This window comes from Chamaea fasciata, unplaced genomic scaffold, assembly GCF_029207755.1.
Source record: "Chamaea fasciata isolate MVZ Bird 193981 ecotype frontalis unplaced genomic scaffold, bChaFas1.0.hap1 SCAF_25, whole genome shotgun sequence".
Taxonomy (NCBI): Eukaryota; Metazoa; Chordata; class Aves; order Passeriformes; family Sylviidae; genus Chamaea; species Chamaea fasciata.
The window spans coordinates 3414168-3434645 of record NW_027094110.1 but is presented as its reverse complement, the minus strand read 5'-3'; the positions used below and the strand labels follow the sequence as shown (position 1 = coordinate 3434645).

Here is a 20478-nt window from a genome sequence, read left to right as displayed (position 1 = left end):
TACACAATCAATGTACAAAAACCGGGGTGCATTGCTGAGACAGGTGGTTGGTTGGGTCTTTTCTGACTTTGTGGTTGTTTTTTTTTTCCGGTACCTGGCGGGGGCCGGGTGGCTCCCGCCCACCGTGCCCAGCACACGGTGCTTCCCCTGCATCCACGAGAACACTGGATCCCTGGGGCCAAAAAATTCACGAACCAACGGAGGGGGCAGGATAGGAGCAGGAGGAGCGTGCGGGAAGCCGATGGCATTGATGCTGCTAAGGGTGATGGTATGGAAAGAAATGAGAGATGATCCGTAGGGGAGAGCTCGGGACGGCAAACGCACCCGAGGCAGGGGGCGGGGGTGGCCGTGCTGGGTGGCAGGAGCTGCGGGGCTGGGGGCAGAGCCCAGGGGAGGAGGGGTAGAGCTCGGTGGGGACAAGCAAAGGGCAAAGCCTGCGGCCGTTCCCCTGCCTTGGCGTGTCTTGTTTTCGGCCGTCTTCGCCAGGCAGCTGCTCTGCCTGGGCTGGGTATCCTGAGCCCTTCTCCTCCGGCATCAGCTCCTGCCGGCACCCTGCAAGGCCGGACGATGCTCATCCCCCGTCCCTGCTCTGCTCCTGCCTCTCTTCAGGAAGGGGTGGACGGGGACCGTCCTCAGCAGTGCCCAAGGCAGTCCTCGCCATCCCAGGCTGGGCACGAAGGTGCCTCCAGCAGCACTGGGCCCCGGTGGGTCCTCCTCTGGACAGCGCTGGATTTTAGGGGGCTCTCGCCTGGATCTGGTGTGCGTTGGATACCTGCCCACCCGAAGGGCGATGCTGCTCCCTGCAGCACAGACCGGGCATCGGCTCGGCAGCCTCCGCCCGCTCCAGGTGTGCTGACAGCCCAGCCGGGAGGAGGAGGAAGCTGAGGAGATGCCAGCAAGCTCCATGGCGGGGCTGGTCCCACCTCACCTGGGCATCTCAAGGATGGCTGCGGGGATGAAGGGGGAATTCGCCCCCTTCCTCGGGGCGGGAGGATGAACTGGGGAGAACATGGAAACACCAAGAAAAAAAACCCAACGGAGCCAGACTCCAATCCCTCTCGGTTTTCTGGGATGAATTTGGTTGGTCCCAGGAACTTCGGCGCCGTGCGTTTCGGAACAGTTCCAGCCAATCAGAAGGCGGCTCATGATTTCAGTATCTTTAAAAACCAACCAATCAGGAGCTCTCACTGGTTGGGCTTTAAGATCTTGAGGTATCGGCTTTTCGCTCAGAAAAAAAAAAATAAATTCAACTAACGTAGACGAACGGACAACGTCATCTTTCGCTTCACGTTATCTTAGAAGAAAGCGACTATGCAAAATACTCTTCGGAGACAACTCTTAAAAAAATAAAAGCTTGGTCGGAAAATATGTCTGAATCTCTAAGGGTGAGGAGTGAAGGACCAGACGGCAGAATGGCTGGTTGGCTGGTGGAGAGATGGAGACAACGGAGGGTGGATTTATCTGCTGACGGTGACGAGGAGCACACCACAAGACTTAGATTGCCTCCACGTAGTTGGCGGGGTACAGCCCCAGCTGCCCGTTGTCCAAGCGCCCTTTGCACCAGCCCTGCTCGTCTTCCTCACCGAGTTTGGTTAGTTCATCGCCTGCAGAGGAAGGTGGAAGGGAAGAGTTCATTGCAGGTGCTGGAAATTCTCCCATCCCCTTTTTCTCCCCGCGATGGAGCTGCTGGGGGTTTGCAGGACTTATCAGTTTGTAGGATAGAAAGGCAAGGGGTGACCCACGAGCCCTCATGTGCCCTGTCCCACCATTGCTCCTGTCCCTTCTGCCCTTGGGCTCAGCTCCTGCCTTCCCCTTTCTGACAGTTCAACTTTTAGAAGGGCTGGGCCAACTCAGAAATCGTTTGAGGGATTTCACACCCGCAGCTCCAGCACACGAGCCCCATCCTACCTGGCCCTGGCGAAGCACCGTACCTGCTTTGAAGCTGAGCTCATCCTGCTCCTGCCCATCGTAGTCGTACAGAGCCCGCACCCTCACGCCCTTCCCCGCCGACTCCTCGTCGAAGGGGTTGGCGCCGCCGTTGGCCTCGCTGGCGTTGAAGGAGTTGCTGCCCTCGTCATCGGACCACTCGGCGCTGTAGGTCTGCCCGCGGTCATGGCTGCTCACGCTGCGAGGGGGAGGAGAGGGAGGGGTGGCTGTCACCGAGGACATCCCGCATCCCTGAATGCTCGCACAGGCAAAGGCCGTGCCTCTCATGGCTCCTCCCCTTCGTGCCGGCCCTCACCTCCCGCGCTCGCCCGCCTGAGCCCCCGTGTCGCCCGCGCTGCTGGCATTGGTCAGGGCCACCCCCTCGCCCTTCTTCTGCTTCTCCTTCCGCGTTATCGTGTGCGTCAGGTCCGGGTTCCACTCCTGCAGGCACAGAGTGACCAAGCCCTGAGTGCCCGGCTGCCCCGCAGGGCTGCCTGCACCCAGCCAGGGCGCCCAGCCTCACCTCAAACTGGGGCCAGTTCATGGGCATCCCGGGGCCGCTGGTGCTGCGGAACCACCGGAGGTCCTCCTGTGCGTCCGACATGCGGATGGTCTGCTCCAGCTCCCGGTACACGTTGGCATAGCTGTGGGGAGAGATGTGGTCGGGGGGCTGTGGGTCAGGGTGCGCCCCCGGGGACAGAGTGGGACAGGGACGTGCCCAGGCTGTGTCACCAGGGGCCAGGCTGTGTGTCCTCCGAGGCACCAGGGGGCGCTAGGCTCCAGCACAGCCTCCTGCCACTCTGGTACCTCTTGGTGACCATCATGTTGGCCAGGATTCACTGTCCCTACCTGCTGCTCTCGGCCAGGTTCAGGTGCCTCTTGATGTCCAGGAGCATTTCCTTGAGGAAGTTGAGCCTCTTTTCCTCAAACTGCTGGCACTGCTCGAAGACCTGCTCCATGCTCTCGATGTACTGCGGGGTGCACTTGTTCAGCTCGTCCAGCACCTTCTCATACTTTTCCTGAGTCTGCAAAAACGCATGAAGGACTCTGGTTGTACCTCCAGCACCTCAGAGGCCATTTCTGTGTGCTGAGAGGTTTGGTTTGGGGATCACCAGAGCTGGAGAGCCCAGATTGAGCCAGGAGCCTCAGAGGCTGGAATCAGCCCCCATAAGTGGGGTAAATCCCTGCCCAGCTCACGCTCCCCTGAGCACTGCCTGCAAGCCCTTATCCTTCTCCAGGAGCACAGGAATGGGAAAATGGGAACTGATGGTGGAGAAAGGGACGTGGTGGCCATCTCCACTGGTCTCCCTTGCCCAATGCCCCATGCACCCGGCAAAGGGCAGCGCCTCGCACCTTTTGCACGTCTTGCTTGCACTTTTCCACTTTGTCCTGGAGCTTCTTCTGCTGCTCAGGAGTGTTGGACTGATCTGCCTTGCTGTTGGCTTCGCGGGTCATGGCCAACTTCTCCTCCTTGCACGCCAGGTGATAGGCTTTCTTGGCTGTCTCCAGCTGTGGGGACGACAGGGAAGGGACATCAGAGTAGCGGTCACAGCCCCCTGATGACCCCTCTACCTGTGGGGAGGTGCCACACGTCTCTCCCAGCCTGGACTGGGCACACAGACTTGGACCTGGGGACACAGGAGTGCCCCACAGGACATTCCGTGCTTCTCTCACCTCCTTGAGCTTCTTGGCCCAGGGTTTCTGGGCTTTCCGGAAGCCATCCTCAGCTTCCTTGGCCTCCTTGAAGCCCCCCATGATCTGCTTGTGGTAGGCGTCCTTCTGCCAGTTCTTGACCTTCTCGAAGTCGTCGTTCAGGAGGCTGTTCTTCACCTCCTGGTGCAGCTCGCTCACCTTGTCCGCCTCCGTCATGATGGCGGCCCATGCCTTCTCCAGGCTGCCATACTGGGGACCTGGGGGCCGAGGGGACAGCTGGGGGTCACTCCACTGCCCTCACCCCCTCCGCTTCTGCCAGGTGAAGCTGTGGTGGTACACGGGGACCCAGGTGTCCCAGGGAACCCCTCCCCATGGGGAAACCACGGTACCTTTCTCAATGAGCTGCCTCCACCGCTTGGACCAGTCGGTGAGCTGCTGGGCGTAGGACTTCTCGATCTTGGCCCGCTCGTGCACGCAGTTCATGAGGTCATTGCAGAGCCGGTGTCCATCGTCGATCCGCTTCACCGTGCGCTTGTAGTTCCCCACCTGGGACGGGCACGGGGACAGGCAGCTGTGGGGGCTGTGACCATCCTGCCTGGCTCAGCCCCAGCTGGCCTGGGGTGGCTACAGGGGAAGCACCAGGCAATTTGGGGGTATGGGGATGGGAGCTTTGGGTTGGGGCTGCTCAAGTCTAACTCCCTCCAACCCCTCTGTCACTCAGGGACAGCCAAGATTAAGACCTTCGGCAGAGCCAGCTCAAACACAGAGCCACCACAGCAGAGATGCTCTCAGGCAGAGAAAGGAGGGCAGCCCCCAGGCCAGGGAACACCCGGGGGTGCAGTGACAGTGGCAGTGGGGTGTGTGGGAGGAGAGGATGGCCGGGACTCACCTCCCAGAAGCTGTCGGTTGTTTCCTCTGCGGCCGAGGCCGAATCGTCGTAGGAACCCGACATGGCTCCCGGCGCTGCCTCGGGCGTCAGAGCAGGCGCTGGGGGTTTCCGGGGCAAACACCAGCCTCATGCACTGAGGGGACAGGAGAGGGGAGTCACGGGGGGTGCAGGGGACCCCCATTCTTCCTGCCAACAGTTCTGTGGGACAATCATCCGGGTACAGGGGACAGGCATGGGGACAGTGCCCACTCCAGCTCTGGACCCACAGACTCCTCTGGTGCCCACCACCCGCTTGGTGCCACCCAAAGACCCCCAGGGGCAGCGGTGCTGGGAGGGAATCACGAGGAGCAGCACAGTGGGCGCTCACCGGCCGGGGCCTGGCTCAGCACTGGGAGCCGCTGGGCGAGGGGCCATGGCAGGGTCAGGGGATGCGCCGCCCAAGAAATTCTCGTCCTGATATTCCACCCTAATCCGTCCTGATCTTCAGAAAAACGGCATCCCCGGAGCGTCACGTGGCCCCGCTGGGTGGCTTAACCCTTTGCCACTTTGCCGAGAGCTGGGAGGGGGCTGGGGGTGGCATTGCACGGGGACAGAGTGGGGACCGTGGTGGCCTTTTCCTTGGCCTTCTCCTCATCACCCCCATCCTGACCTGGATTTGGACAGTGTTTCCACAGGACAGCACAGGGCCTATCCTGCCTGGCATCTGCCAGGGGAAAGGAGGCCATGAGCAGCTCAAATTTCCCCCCACCCTGTCCCCAAAAGGGCCGTGAACCTCACACACCATCCCCTCCTTGGGGAGGTGGAATGGGCAGAGGGAGTCCCGGCTGCCTGTGCTCTGCCCTGTGGGGGGGTGGGAGGGCAGGCCTAGGGACACAGGGTCCTGTGGGGAACACTGGTGAGTGCCCACGCTCTCCAGCTGTGCGCACAGCTGGCCCTGAGGTGTCCCCAGGCCTGGGCAGGGCATGGCCCCTGGAGGACGGGGACCTGAAACAGTTACTGGAGCGCGGCGCAGGGCTCGCTGTGCTGGAACTAACAGGGCCTGGCAGGGATTTAGTGATATAACCAGGGAGGCACCAATCCCCTCCACCCTCCCCAGACGGTTAAAAATAAACGCGTGACTGTCCCTCGCTCAGCCGCCGAGACGCAGATGGATGGGGGACAGCAGCGTCCCCCTGCAGCTGGCAGCATGCAGTGCCCACGCCTGCCTGGCACCCACGGCACTGCCACCGCCACTGCCTGGCACCCACGGCACCGCCACCACTCCTCCCGGCACCCATGGCACAGCCACTGTCCCTGCCTGGCACCCACAGCACCACCATGGCTGGCACCCACGGCACTGCCACCGCCACTGCCTGGCACCCACAGCACCACCGTGCCTGGCATTCATGGCACCACCACTGCCACTGCCCGTCACTCATGGCACCAACATCACTCCTGCCTGGCACTCACAGCACTGCCACTGTCACCGCCTGGCACCCACAGCACAGCCCTGTCACTGCCTGGCACCCGTAGCATGGGCACTGTCCTTGGCACCCACAGTGCCATCACAGTTTATGCCTGGCAGCCCAGCACCCGCAGGCTGCCCTGGTGCACCTGCAGTGGTGACAGAGCACCTGGTGGCACAGCCCCAAGGGACCCCGCAGGCACTGTGTGCATCATCCCCCCTGAATTCCGTGGGCACAGTGCAGTGCCCGGCTCTTGTGCCCCTGGGTTTTGCTGCAGAGGCTGCGCTGGCACGGCAAGGGCACCCTCAGGGTGACAGCCCCAGCGTGCTGGGGCTGGGATGGGCACTGCAGGGAGGGAGCACACCCAAGGCTGGGTGTACCCCAGCACCCACGGGCACGGTGCCAGCCCCAGCTGCCCCCAGCCAGCCACTCGTGCCACGGGGCACTGCGGACGTGGCTGCTGCAGCTCCCTCTCCAAGCCACTACCTGGTCCGAGCCGCAGCCCGGGGGTTATTTTTGGCTCTGCATCACTTCCCAGCTAACGCTGCCGCCTCGTTGCCACTCTCCTGCCACACACCCCCACGCACGACCATCCTCGCACGCCTGCGTACGTTCGTGTGCCCCCGCCGTGCCAGGCTGCCTTGGGTGCCTGTGCCACATGTGCCAGCCCCCTGCCAGCCCCCTGCCAGCCCCCGGCCCTGCCAGCACAGCCCATCACCTCACATCAGGGCGGCTGGCGGTGATGCCTGGCGCTTGCAGAGCCGGCGGCTGAGCCACGGTGTGGAGAGCTGCCAGCCCCAGCCATGCGCTTGGGTACCCTCGGCCTGGGGGGCTCTGCTGTGGCCCCTCTCTTCCACGGAGCTGCCAGGGAGAAGCCACAGAGCGTTTGGCATCAAGTGACGGTGGAGTCTGTCCCAGCTCCTGCTCCACGTGCCCTTGGGCTGCTCCTGCAGAAGCGGCCCCCCTGCGCGTCTCTGCTGTCAGCCCGCTCGGCGCTGAGCACTGACACAACTCTCCTCACCCTCCAGGCAGCTCCTGCTGCCCCGCTGCTGCAGGGGGGTCTCTGCCCTCTCTGGGGGCCGGGCCGTGGCCCTGGCCCTGCGCAGGCAGGAGGCTGCTGCAATGCAGAGGCTGGTGCTGCTGACACAGCGGGCAGGGCATGGGCAGCTGCCTGCACCCCCATGGCACAGCTCTGGCTGGCAGAGCCCTGTCCCCAGCGAGGTGGGACAGTCCAGTCCTGCTGTCCCCTGTCCCCAGGTTGCTCTCTCCAGGTGTGTTTGTTGTCCTAGACCCAGCATCTCTCCTGCAGCCAAAAAACAGGGGATGGGGATGTCACACTCCTGCCTCTGGGCACATTGGCTGAGCCTGGTGGGGACCAGGGGCAGGAGTGGCTGCAGAGCCTCTGGTGCAAGTTCCTCTGCTGCAAAGACCCCCTTGCTAAGGCAAGATGGTGGCAAATGGACTGCAAGGAGAGGAGCAGAGCACAGAGCGAGATGGTGTCCCCATACCTGTCCCCATCCTGTCCCCAAGCAGGAGGTTCACACCAGGTGTGAGCCCCGTTGCTGGAGCGCAGTGGATGAGTGACCATTGCTGAGAGCATCCAGGGCAGGGGGAATCCACACGGGGAGCTGCACTGGTCCGTGGGAATCCAAGCAAGTGGGCTGAGCCTTGGGCTTTTAGCCACAGGAGAGGTCATTTGGTCTCCCTTAGCACAGGGCTGCCTGAGGGTGCATTTCAGGGTACAGCACCAGCTCCACCGTGCTCCATCACTGTGGCCACACGACACACCAATCATGGCAAAGACAGATGGATTCAGTCAAGGAAGTCCAGAGGAGCCTGGCAGCAACATCTCCCACCATGTTCTGGGGCTGCCGTGCTGCATCTACCATGGGTACCAGAGTCCATGTGCTGCTCCCACTGCGGCCACACATGGGGCTGAAGTGGCCACACATGGGGCTGAAGTGGCCACACACAGGGCTGTGGTGGCCACACACAGGCTGAAGTGGCCACACATGGAGGTTGAGGTGGCTGCACAATGGGGGATGAAGTGGCCACATTTGGGGGATGAAGTGGTCACATAGGGGGGATGAAGTGGTCACATACAGGAGGTGAAGTGGCCAAGGCACAGCGGCAGGTCCCAGGGAACACCCGTGACACCGACATGCGTTGTAAGAGGCTTTGCAGCTGCAGGAGCCATGCCTGGTCTGCTGCTCAACTCTGACACAGCTGGGTGGCTCTGGGATTCCCACCCCAGGGCTGGTCCGTGTGTCCCGTGGGGCTGGGGCAGGGAAACGCTCCTGGGGCTGGCGAAGGTCAGAGCTCAGGGAGCCAGGGAGTGTGGAGAGGTTTGGCTGTGGCGTGGCTGAAGAGTGGCCCCTCCAGAGCCCATGGGGACCCTGTGAGGAAATGGTTAAGTGGGTGCTGCTGATTCACGCTGGCAGCTCCGCACCGGCAGCACCCGGGGCTCAGGCCTGAGCAGCCTCAGCACCCATCCTGCCCCCTCATCAGCAAACCAAGCCCAATGCCAGGCAGGTGGCGAGCCTGGGCCCTTCCAGGGTGCTGTCTCCATGGGAGGAGGCTCATGTAGGGTCCCTCCTGCACTCCCTGGTAAAACTCCCCTGGCTGCAACATGAGCAGGGCTGGAGCTCTTGGGCAAAGAGCCAAATCCAGAATGGTGGGTGATTCTCCATGGGATTTCGGCCAGAGCAGCACCACAGGGCTGCCTGGGACCTGGTGTTCGAGCAGTGCATGAGGTGGCTGCAAGGGCAGCAGGACCCTGGAGGGGGCACGTAGGTAATGGTAGGAAACTTCTGGGAGCCACTTTTCCAGCGAATCCAGTGTGGAATGTGCCTATGGCAGCCACCTTGTTTCCATCAGGGTCATCTGCATTGATGGGGGGATCTGAGGCCCGGGGATCTGCTGGACCCTGCGGGGTCAGGGCTTGTGGGCTCCCCCAAACCAGAAAGGAGGTTCAGTGATCCAGGAGCAGTACCGGGAGCCTGGTGTCCTGTGCACAGACGGAAGGCCGCCGGGGGCCAGGTGCTGCCAGGTTGCAGTAGCCAGGGGAGACGCATTTGCTCCAAGCCCTGGCAGCGATTGGCTTCACGGCTCATGTGGGCTCTGCGGAGACCTGCCCCTTCCCCCTGCGCTCCCAAAACCTCCCTGCTCAGGGCACCCATTAATCTTCTAGGGATTTTAGGAGTCTTGTGCAAAAAATTTCTGGAAGCTTGCTTGGCATTTGCGGATAACGCAAGTGTCTCTCCAGGGGAGCCTGCAGCCCAGCTCAGGGACGGTGGATGTGCCGGGAATGCGGATGGGGAATGTGGATGGGGATCCCGGGAGGGGCAGCAGCAGCAGGATTGCCAACCCCCTGCATGTGCTCAGGCTGGGGGAAGGGAGAGGGGGCTCAGCCTCAGCTGGGGGTTCCACTGGCTGCCCAGCTCTGCAGCTCTGTCTCATCCTGCCGCCTCGGCTCGCCGCGGTAAACAAGGCTGCTCGGACACCGAGCAGGGATTTGTGCAGTCCCAGGAGCCGGGTTTAGGCAGAAATCCAAAGATGAGGTTTGCAATTGAACCCAGAAGTGGCAAACGGGGATGGTGGAGGATACGGCGGTGCCATCCCCCCGCTTCCGCATCAGGGAGGGGGGAAGTGGAGCGTCACGCGCTGGCACGGGGGTCCCGTCCCCTGAGCCTTGGTGGGATGGACCCGGAGCTGGTGGTGACAGGAGGCAAATGGGGCTGCTGCGAGCAGCAGAGGTGGAGGGACAGCGGAATTTCAGCTCCCTGTGGCGGGGAAGCACACTTGGAGCCAGAGGGGACAGGAGAGTGGGGAGATGGGGGGCAGCAAGGGAGAAGCTGGGGTGACAGTGCTGTAAGGAGGGGGGTCAGTGATGGGGTAAGGGGGTTGTTTGGGCAGGGGGACAGGGATGACAGGGACAGCACAAGTTCCCCCCACTGTCTGCAGATAGGGAAACTGAGGCACAAGCCCGGGAGTGCGGCTGCATTGCAGAAGGGGGTGTCCCTTTCCCCAGCACCCCATTGGACACACAGAGGGGGTGAAGGTCATATACCCCCCCAACCCGCCTGGCTTGCAGAAGGCATCAGGGGACATTGTGTCCTGCCGGGGGGTGCAAAGCCATGCCTTACAGCCCAGTCCTTGCACAGCATCCCCCTCATCCTCCCCCCATCCCCGCAAGGGACCCGGGCATCCCGCACCCCATCCCGCGACAAGAGACCCCGGCGTCCCGCACGCCATCCCCGCAAGGGACCCGGCGTCCCGCACCTCGTCGCCGCAGTGGACCCGGCTGCCCCCGCGGGGGCCGCGCTCACCTGCCGGGGGCCGGGGGCCGGGGGGGCCGGGGGGGCCGGGGGCCCGAGGCCGGGGCCAGGGCTCCGCTCGCTCCGCTCCGCTCGCTCCGCTCCCGCCGGGCAGCGGCGGCGCGCACGGCCGCGGGCACGCGCCTGCCCGAGCCGCCCGTTGCCATGGCAACCGAGATGGAGCCGCTGCTGCGAAAATCATCTGGGGGGGGCGGAGGGGGGAATGGACCCCCCCCCCTTATCCCCGCGTCCGCGCCCACCCCGAGGTTCCGCACTGCCGGCAGCCCCAGCCGGACCCACCGGCCCCAGACCCTCGCCCAGGGCAGCCACCGGGGCCGCCCCACTGCGGGGGCCGCAGCCCGGGGGCACGGCACAGGATGGGGGGCTGCCACGGCCGGGCGGTGACGGGGTCCGGCTCCGGGCTCCGTTAGGGTCTAATCAGACTCGTTCCCCTCGGGCCATGCGGCGGGGGGGGCTCTTTGGGGACCCCCCCGGGGTTCCTGGTCCCGCTGCCCTTGGGGGTGGTTGTCCCTCCTGCAGGGTCGGGACAGAGCCACGCTCTCCCTCCACTGCTGCCCCGGCCTCTCTGTCACCCCCGCGGTTGCAGGGGGGTTTTGGGGCTGAGCCACAGCTTTTGCAGGAACAAACACCCCAAAACGCCTTCGGAGAGGCAGCCGGTGCCGCCTCCCTGCCAAATGTGCCAGCTGGGAACAGGCTGGCAAGAGAATCAGGAACAGTCTTTTCCCCCCGGCAGGGTTGGGGAAGGGGATGAGGGGGCTGCACCCTCCAAGGCTTCTTGGAGCAGGGCAGCTCCCCCTCACTGCCATCTGCCCATCTGCCTCCTCCCAAGCCCCGGGGCACACGCGCGGGGTCACCGGGGCTTGTACAGGATGGGAGAGTCCCGGGGGCAGAGGGGGCTGGAAGGCGTCGGGAAGCAGGCAGGATGCGGGTGGGGGTGATGACAGGCTCCCCGACACTGCGCCTGCATCCCCCCGCTCGCGGGGGATGTCAGGGAAATTAAAAGCCAGCAGGAGACGAGAGCGTCCAGGCGAGTAACCGAAGCCGCTGCAGAAGCTGCAGTAATGAGGCTGCCGGGGCCGCTGCCGCCGGGATCGGGTTGCCCAGAGAATGCGACCCGGTCCCGGGGGGCTCTGCCGGCCTCCGACGCCGGCTCAGCTTTCCCCTAACAAGCGCCTTCGACTGCCTAATGAAGCTCGGTGGGGCTCTCCAGCCCGCCTGCCTTCCGGCTCCTTCCAGCTCCGTGCCACCCGAGCCAGCCCACCTCATGGCCAGACAGAACGGCCCCCAGAAGGTTTCACGCCTGGCTGCAGCTGGGCTGAGACCCCGGTCATTTAATGCCCCCAAACAGGAGTGGGATGGATGGTGGCTCCTTCAGGAGCGGGGGTCTTTGCCTCTTGGTGTTTCAGGGTGAGGAACCAGAGGGTGCTGAACAATTGGTCATGGTCCTTTCAAGCAGTGAGTTGGCAGTTCTCAGCACAGGGCCACTGCAGGCACCACTGGGATGTCCCGGCTGCCATCTGGCCTGACAGCATCCCTGCTGCAGAGGGGAAAATGTCCTCGGCATCACACATTAGGTGACAAATGCTCTCCAGGATGGTTATGGAGGGACCTCAATGACTTGGGGGAGTTCCCCACTGCACAGAGCCATTGCCACCAGATTTGTGGTGTGCGCAGGTGGCACCAGCTCAGGTCTCCTTCCCTGCAGCTTGGGCTGTTCCACGCAGGGAGCAGGCGGGAGCTCTGCCTCCTCAGTTCCTTCACCAAAAACTCGGTCACGACAAACTTTTCCCCGGCTCTCACCATCCCACCGTTTACTGTTTTCAGTGGTAAGTCACTTCTCCTCCTGTAAATGAGTTTCCTTGTGGGAAGCAGCAGACGGTATTGGCAGGAAATAAGCCCTGATTTATCGGGCCACTTGCCGCTCTGGAATTACAGCTCCATGAGCTCAAAGGGAGAAGTCGGAGCACATGAGCCCACACCGTGATCTCGGCGGCTGCTGGAGCCAGAGCGGGCAGGAATGAAGAGATGCCACCAGGGATCAGTCGCCTGCCCATCACCCAGGCAGGAGTGCCAGCCTTCGCACGAACGGGGGGGGTTTGAGCACAGCCAGCTCCCGTCTGCCTCCCCAGCAAGGAATGGAAAATGTGTTCCCTAAATCCCGCCAGGGCCCCGAGTTACGGGGCTCAGCTGTTTCTGGGAGAAATGGGAGAGCCCAGGGGTGGTGCAGGAAGACTGGTGTGGGTGGGGGCAGAGGGCATCCCAGACATCCCGAGCCCATTCCCGTCCTCCACTGCCTCTTCCCAGGGCACAGCGGAGCGGGAGCGGGGGCTCGGGGGGCCGGATGGGGCCAGCGCCCCACGCTCGCCCCATGCCCGGCCCGCGTCACCGCTGCGGATGTGCCGCCGGTCCCAGGAGCCCTCCGGGGAGCTGGGAGAATGCAAGCGCTACTTTGCATCTCTAATTAGCCGCGGAGGATAATTGGCGGCTCTGCGGCAGACAGGCAGCCATTGTGGAGGGCCCCGCGCGGGGCAGGTGCTCCCAGAAACCCAAATCCCACCGAAACAATCCCCTTCTTGTCTGCCTGTGACCGGCCGGGGCATCTTCCGAGCCCTTCCGGGGAAGGGGCTGGGGCCGGGACATAAAGGCTCCATTTTTCCTGGGAAGCAGCGTGGAGCTGGCTGCAGGCAGCTGCCTGAGGAGCCCGTACATCTCACCCACGGCCACAGCGGTGCTGGGGCTCGCTGCCTCCAGCCCCCCATTCTGTGCCACGCCGGGGGCAGCCGGAGACTGGTCTGGCCGCCCCTGCAAGCTGCTCGGCTGGATGTGGCCTCTCCTCCTCCAGGATCATCCGCAGGAGCTCGGCAGGTCCGGAGTTTGCCTTCAAGGTGTTGCACAAACGCCGGCCAAGCTGGCACCCCCGGGACAAAGTCTGTCCCCGGGCAGAGCCGTGCCATGCGCTGTGCTGGAGGAGCCTGGCTCCATCCCCGTGCCAGCCGTCCCTGGCACAGCTGGGACAGGGCATTCCCAGCGAGGGGGATCCCACACAGAGCCGAGCCCGGGCTTTGGGCTCAGGACGTGGCCCCGGTTGGTGCTGACGCGCTTTGCTGGTGTCCCTTCCCTTCTCGCCCTGCCCTGCGCACGTCACAGTCGGTCCCTGCCAGTGCCTGGGCTCTCTTCCTTCAATCCTTTCACGGTTAAATCCCGCTCCCGTCCTGCCGCAGCCCCTCCGGCGGCCGCACGCCCTGGGAGAGGAGGGAGGGAGAGGAGGGAGAGAAAGCGGCCGGGGGGGGCACAGATCACAGACACAGATCACAGATCAGAGCAGAGCAGAGCCCGGGGCAGGGCAGGGCAGGGCAGCACCTCCAGCACCGGCCGAGCCGCTGCCTGGTGAATTCCCCGATTTTCTCTGCGCCCCTGCAAAGGGAACACAAAACCCCAGGAGGTGGGAAGGACCCTGAGGGCTCCAGCCGGGGTTTCGGGGTCAGGCGCGCCGGGAGCCGCAGCGCCTGATCTCTGCTGTGCTGCGGCCACGGCCTCGACCTGGACTTTTGGCTTAGGGATGGGGTTTGCCCGGGGAAGGCGACGCGGGGGCCGAGGGATGCGGGAGCGGCCGGGGAGGCTGCCGGGAAAGCTCTAATCCGTTTAGCAAAGCGCTTGCTTTGCCATTTCCAAGGCAGGAGGTGAAGGAGCTGTGAGGAGGAGATGCAGCAGAGGCAGGGACAAGGGACAGCGACAGCGTCCATGGGCAGCATGTCCGTGCCAGGCGGGCAGGGACAGCTCCTGCTCCGTGGAACGAGCCGGGGTGTGCGTTTCTCCCGGGGGATGCCGCAATTGTCGCAGCATCCTGGGGGTCACCCTGTGGGAGCTTTGCCCCAGCTCCGTCCACGCTGTCCCCGAAAGGAGGAAAGGAGGGGACGACACGGTATGAAAGCCCCAGGATGGCAGCGGGCAGCTCCAGGAATGCGGCGCATCCCTCGATCCCTCCCGTTCCCCACCCGGCACGGTCCGGCACAAGTTGGAAACCACTTAAAACGGGTCGGGCACGGGTTCGTCTCCCAGGGCGCGGGCGCGATTCAAACAGCGGAGGGGACAGCGCTGTCACAGAGCCCCGACCCCCGGCATCCCCTCTGCCCCCCGGGGACAGCCCTCCGCCCCCCGCCCGCCCCGCCGGCCGTACCTCGGGGCCGCGGGGACAGCGGCGGAGCCTCTCCCGGGGCCGGCGCTGCGCATCGCGGGCAGGTCGCGGCAGATGGGGCGGAGGGAGGGGGTAAAGATCAGCTCGGAGATTAGGGCGGCATTTTTAGCCGACCAATCCCCGGCCCGGCGCGGCGGCTCCTCGGCCGCGCAAGGTGACAACGCGACCGCGGAGAGGATGGGGATAAACCTCCGGAGCGGCGGGGGGACCCTGCGCCTCCCCCTTGTCCCTCCTGCTGTCCCCATCCCGTGTCACCCCCACCCGGGGTGCCATGTGCCGAGTGCCCGGGGTGTTTTGGGGGACAGCGGGGACGTGTCCCCTTCCCCGCGGACCCCGCTCCCGGGGGTTCAAACCCCCGAACAGGGCGGGAGAGCCCCGGGCTGGGGGGACACGGGGTGTGCCCAAGGGGGGACACGGCTCCAGTGCGATCCCCCTGGAACGAGAGCCCTCAGACGGGGGTCGGGGCAATGCCGGTTCCCGGGGGGGTGTTGTGGGGAGCAGGGCGCTTCGGTGCCACCGGGAGCTTCGAGCCCTTAGCCCGGGGTGGCACCCGCGGCTCTCCGGGATCCCGGGCCCGGCTTTACAGCCCCGCTCTGAAGGACCGCGGGGAGCTGCGGGTGACACAGCTGGGGATGTGGGGGATGTCACGGCTGGCGGTGACACGGGGGGGACGCGGGGGTCGCGCGCTGACCCCATCAGGCAGCGCGGTGGGCTGCCCGTTCCCAGGCGGGAGGGGGCCTTCGCTCCGCTCAGGCAGCGCCGCGGCCACCCTGGCCGCCGGGGGGGCCTTTCGCGCGGCGGAAGTGGCGGTGCGGCGCACGCGCAGCCCTTTCCGGTCGGGCCCCGCCGCTGCCGCCACGGTGAGGCCGCGCTCGGGCCATCGGCCGCGCATCGCCGCCATCCCGGGGCCGAGACCCCCCCGCGGGGCTTCTCCGCCATCGGGGCTCCAGGCCCGCCTCTGCGGGGAGGGAGGGATTGGGGCCTCCGGGCCGTGGGGTGATACCGGACGTCCAGCGCTGGCGCCGGGGCCTCCCGCCCCCGGAGCTGCCGCGGGGGTGGCCCGTGATCCGCGGGGGTTCAGTCGTGCCTGAGCACGGAGAGCCCCGCGCGCCCTGGGCCCGGCGGCTCCGGGAGTGCCGCCCGTAGCCGCGTTCCGGTGCTGGGGGCGCTGCCGGGGTGGGCTCCGGTTCCCGGGTTCGGTTTGACTTAACGGCAGCACCAGCGGCGTCCGTGGCGGGGCCGGGACAGGCTCCCCCCAAGCCGCGGCCCTGCCCCACCTGTGCCCCTTGTTCCGCTGTCACCGGCACCGGCGGGGCCGCCCGTAGAGCGCGGGGTGATTTAAGGAGTAAAAGCCGGGACTGCTCGGGTTTCCCTCCCGGGAAGGAGCGGCCCGGTGGGAAGAGCAACTCGCGGGGCGCTGGGGTCACCCAGCGGGGTCCGCTGTCCCCGGTGCAGATGTCGGTGCCCGAATGTCACCGGGCCCTGTTTGCTGTGCCCTCCGCAGATGTTGATGCCCAAGAAGAACCGAATCGCCATCTATGAGCTGCTGTTCAAGGAGGGGGTGATGGTGGCCAAGAAGGACGTGCACATGCCCAAACACCCCGAGCTCGTGGACAAGAACGTGCCCAACCTGCACGTCATGAAAGCCATGCAGGTGTGAGGGCTGGGGGGGAACAGTGTGAGGGCCTGGGGGCCACAGGTTTGGGGGGCACAGGTGTGAGGGTTTGGGGGCACACGGGAATGTTGTTCTCTGGGATGCTGCTGCACTGTGTCCCGTGAATTGTTCCCTGTTCCCACATCCCCATTCCCCACTGCCCTGCTGAACCCCAGTGCCTGTGAGGCTCTGGTGGAGGAGCTGGGAGAGGCTCAGCCTTAACTGGGAGTAACTGGGAGCTCTCCCCTCAGTCGCTCAAGTCTCGAGGGTATGTGAAGGAGCAGTTTGCCTGGAGACACTTCTACTGGTACCTGACCAACGAGGGCATCCAGTACCTGCGGGATTATCTGCACCTGCCTCCCGAGATCGTCCCGGCCACACTGCGCCGGAGCCGCCCCGAGACCGGCAGACCCCGGCCCAAAGGTCAGCTGGGCTGGGCAGTCAGGACAGTGCCTGAGCTGTGGGGATTGTGTGTAAAATTGTGTGACCAGAGCAAGGAAATGTGGTTGGGATTTGTGGCTTTTCTACCCTCTGTCCCTTGGGAGGGGTTGGGAGAGCTGGGACTCACAGGGTCATGCTCGGGGTGGGGATTGGCCTTCCTCAGGGACTGGGATTGCTGGGAAAACACCTGCTGAGGTTGGGATGTGATGGAGGTATTGTCCAGGGCTGTGTGAGGCCCACCTGAGGCCAGGTTGGGTGTCCCACTCTGCCTTCCCCAGGGACACTGAACATGCTGCTGGATCAGGGCTCGTTGTTAAAGGTTAACAGCAAACTGGTGGTGGAGGAGCAGCAGAGCCCACAGAAGTGCTGAGGGGTTTGGAGCATCTCTCTGTGAGGAGAGACTAAGAGCTGAGCCTGCTTAGTCTGGAGGAGAGGGGACAAAAATCCACAGATACCCCCAGAGGATGCTGCCCGACTCCGTTCAGTGGTGCCCAAAGACAGTACAAGGAACAGTGGCCAGAAACTAAAATACAGCAAATTCCACCTCAATGTGAGGAAGAACTTCCACCATGTGGGTGGCAGAAGCACTGGAACAGCTGCCAGGGAGGGTCCTCTGGACACATTCCAATGCCACCTGGACACATCCTTGTGTCACCTGCTCTGAGTGACCCTGCCTTGAGAGGGGTTGAACTGGGTGATCTCCAGATCAGTCCCCAGCTGCTGTGTGATTCTGTGTGTTGGACTTGCAGCTCTGATTTTCCCTTGGTGGGTTTTCACACCCCCGGGTGCAGGGGATGCAGCCAGACATGCTCTAGCTCTGGGGGCTCACATGGGTTGTGCTTTTTTGCTTCTGAGCCACACTGGGGTCAGGGGGTGCTGGGAGTTCACCCCCAGCTGCTGCAATTTGTGTCTCAGCCAAACAAAATGGGAGCGTCACCTGCTTCAAAGGAAGGAATTGCAGAGAAACTGGGAAGATGCTGCTTTCTTTGATCTCGGAGTTGCTTGCATGTTCCAAGATTTGTTCTTTAGATGCCGTGTTTATCCAGTGAGCTAAAGGAGCTGCAACCCTTTGCAGCTCCTTTAGGGGCTGGGAGGGAGGGAAGAGGTGGCAGCTTCTGGCTGCGGTTTGTGCAGGAGGAGCTGTTTGTGGTGTCACAACCTTGTCCTGGTGCTGGAAGCCTCCTCATCTGGGCCAGGGATATTTGGAAGGGCTGCACTTGGTGCTCTTTTTTGCTGTGGATGATCTGCCTGAGGCAGCAGCAGCCTGGGAGCCACAGAGGTGGTGTAGTAAAAGAATTATTACAAGAACTGGGTTTTGTATGGCCCGTGGACGTGCCGGAGGACACTGGGGTGTGCCCGGCACAGCTGCCCCTCGGTGTGTCCTGTCTGGGTGGGCAGACCCCAGCCTGGCTGCAGGGACACATCCCAGTCCCTGAGAGGAGGTGGTCCCTCCAGCACTGGGTGTTCCTGCTGGAGCTTTGTCTGGTATTAATGTGAGATTCCACAGATGACCTGCTTTTACTGTCATGAACGTGTTCTGTGGGGAGATTTGGGGTACTGACAGTGTGGCTGTTTCAGGTTGGGGTCGGAATTCTGTCCTGCAGTTTGTGACTCAGCTGTGCACAGGCTTGTCGGACATGGCAGATTCCCAGGATTTCTGGGATTTTTACCAACAATTACGTTCAGCACTGCTTTCATGACCAAAAGGCTATTGAGATGATGCTGTAAACCCACTTCTCATGTTATTTAACTGCCACCCTGCCGCAAGCTGGGACACTTGAGCAGATTTCACCCTTAAAATGAAGTGTCCCTTACTTCATCACTATTTTCCTTAGGTTTATTCTCCCCGAGCTGCCCCAGGTGCTGCACTGCTGGCAGACCCCATGCTGTGCTGCCCCTTGGGGTGCAGGAGGGAGCTGTTTGTTCCCTGGCTGAGCAGTGTTTGAGGCTCTGCTCTGTGTTGCAGGTCTGGAGGGCGAGCGCCCGGCGCGGCTCACGCGGGGCGAGGCTGACCGGGACACGTACCGCCGCAGCGCCGTGCCACGTGAGTGTCCCCCCTGTGCCCCCCTTGCCATCTTGGGGACAACTGTCCCAGCTCTAGAGCTCCTCTCAAGGAGAAAAGGGGAAGATGAGACTCGTGGCATAGCTTAGTGCATCAAACATCGCCTGTTTGTGCAGGTGGATGGGAGGTTTGATGGAGTTTTGTCCAGCTGAGCTGTGGAATCTTCTCTGGGGTTGGTTCAGTAACTCAAATATGCTCCGTTACAGCTCAGAAACCTCGGAGGCTAAACACTGCCTCAGTTTTAGTTCAGTGGGAAGGTTAAAGCTTTGCTCCCAGGCAGGAGCACTGTGCTGAGCAGGGGGGTTCTGTGGGCACTGACTCCTCTTCTCTCTGCAGCTGGTGCTGACAAGAAGGCTGAGGCTGGTGCTGGAGCAGCCACAGAATTCCAGTTCGTGAGTATTTGCATTTCAGCTTTGCTTCCTTTGTTGAAGGCTTTGATATGGGGGAAGCTGGCAGATCCTGCCTGTGGGACTCTGAGGGGATCAGAGAGGCTGGAAACTGTCACCCTTCACACACAGCTTCCTTGCTGTGGGGAAAGTATGTGGTGAGACAGAGGACAGTGACGGATTTGAGAGCAAGCTGAGCTCTTTGGAGATCCATGCTTTTATACTTCTAAAATAAAAGTATTTTAGGTGTGATCCACAGAACTGGCTGGGATGGGTTGGTGTTGGTGGTGCTCACCTGGCTGACCTGTGCCATCAGAGAGCTTTGATGTTTGTTCTTGCTGTCGTTGCTTGACACAATGATTTCTGACATTCTTCTTTTGCTGTTGCAGAGAGGTGGATTTGGTCGTGGACGTGGTCAGCCCCCGCAGTAGAACTTCATGTTAATGTTTTGTGTATAATAAAAGAGGTGAAAATGCCACTGGGTTCATGCCTGTGTCTCTCTGAAGAGCACAAACAGAGCTCATGAAGCACAGCGTGACTCAGGTCTTTGGCATCTGGAACAGCACTTTGGGAGTGACTAAATTCAGGTTCTAGGGAAGGAACTCTCCAAGTTTAGGGGCGTGGAGGTGAGTGCTGGAGGAATGCAGGAGTGTTTCCCATCTGCCCAGGGTGATTCTGATTCCCAGCGGTGCAGCAGGGCTGGGCTGGGACTGAGCTGTTCCGCAGATGGAAAACTCAGCTGTGCCAGCCCGTGTCCCTGTGATCGGGTCCCGCGTGGGCAGCTCGGCGTGTCCTGCACCGCTGCGCTCTCACCTGCGCTGTCACTTTGGGGGACCGAGGGCGGGGTTGGTGGCAGCACCTCGGGGGGCGAGTGGCGCAGTGGCCGCCGCCCGCCGCCAGGTGTCGCCGGGCAGCCGGTGACAGTGATCGGTAACGGGCCCGGCATGGCCGCGGTGTCACCGGCGGGGGGAGCGGACACTTGGGAACCGACGCGCGATGTCACTGACCGGGGGGGCTGGCACAGGGACCCGCGCTGTCACCGGCAGGGGAATGGACACCCAGCCGGGTGTCACCGCAGGGGGAGTGGACACCGCCCCGCAGTGTCAGGGCGGGGGGTGGATGGACACGCACACACGGAATGTCACCGGGGGATGTGCACGGACCCGCGGTGTCACGGGGGGGGTGGGGATGGCCCGGTGCCGCAGCGCCCCCGCGCGGCGCAGGGCGGGCGCCGCCGTCCCCGCGGAGGCGCTGTCACAGCGGGGCCACGTGCGCGCGGCCGGCCGGGCCCTGCGCCGTTTGCGGCCGGCCGAGCGGCCCCGCCGCCGCCCCGCGCCGCCCGCGCTATTCCCGAACGCGGCCTGCGCCAAGGGCGCAGCGCGCGCGAGCCGGGGCGGGGGCGTGGCGGCGCCGCCGGAGCGGGGGGAGCCATTCTGGAAGCCGCGCTGCGCACTTTGCGTAGCGGGCGCGCCGTGAGGCCGCAGGGGCGG

The 20478-nt window shown here is 63.5% G+C and overlaps 2 protein-coding genes across 2 annotated transcripts; one reads left to right on the top strand and one right to left on the bottom strand.

Moving 5' to 3' along the window:
- Positions 1-52: 52 nt before the first annotated feature.
- Positions 53-14493, bottom strand: PACSIN1 (protein kinase C and casein kinase substrate in neurons 1). The gene is made up of 10 exons (XM_066204033.1): positions 14428-14493; positions 4469-4601; positions 3969-4125; positions 3601-3836; positions 3280-3435; positions 2776-2951; positions 2450-2570; positions 2243-2367; positions 1932-2125; positions 53-1604 (listed from the first exon to the last, which is right to left on the bottom strand). Exons 2-10 carry the CDS (start codon positions 4529-4531, stop codon positions 1495-1497), a joined length of 1338 nt encoding a protein of 445 aa, XP_066060130.1. The 5' UTR covers positions 4532-4601; positions 14428-14493; the 3' UTR covers positions 53-1494.
- A 740-nt stretch (positions 14494-15233) lies between these two features.
- On the top strand, positions 15234-19466 carry RPS10 (ribosomal protein S10). Its single transcript, XM_066204036.1, has 6 exons — positions 15234-15305; positions 15950-16099; positions 16351-16522; positions 18507-18584; positions 18939-18994; positions 19378-19466. Exons 2-6 carry the CDS (start codon positions 15950-15952, stop codon positions 19417-19419), a joined length of 498 nt encoding a protein of 165 aa, XP_066060133.1. The 5' UTR covers positions 15234-15305; the 3' UTR covers positions 19420-19466.
- Positions 19467-20478: the final 1012 nt, after the last annotated feature.

Excerpts from the sequence above, each read along its gene's own strand:
- RPS10 (XM_066204036.1), top strand. The coding sequence starts at position 15,950 with ATGTTGATGCCCAAGAAGAACCGAATCGCCATCTATGAGCTGCTGTTC. Across the intron at positions 16,523-18,506 it reads CGGCAGACCCCGGCCCAAAG|GTCTGGAGGGCGAGCGCCCG; the intron begins GTCAGCTGGGCT and ends TCTGTGTTGCAG. Across the intron at positions 18,995-19,377 it reads CAGCCACAGAATTCCAGTTC|AGAGGTGGATTTGGTCGTGG; the intron begins GTGAGTATTTGC and ends TTGCTGTTGCAG.
- PACSIN1 (XM_066204033.1), bottom strand. The coding sequence starts at position 4,531 with ATGTCGGGTTCCTACGACGATTCGGCCTCGGCCGCAGAGGAAACAACC. Across the intron at positions 3,436-3,600 it reads GGGCCAAGAAGCTCAAGGAG|CTGGAGACAGCCAAGAAAGC; the intron begins GTGAGAGAAGCA and ends TCGTCCCCACAG. Across the intron at positions 1,605-1,931 it reads TGAGCTCAGCTTCAAAGCAG|GCGATGAACTAACCAAACTC; the intron begins GTACGGTGCTTC and ends CTTCCTCTGCAG.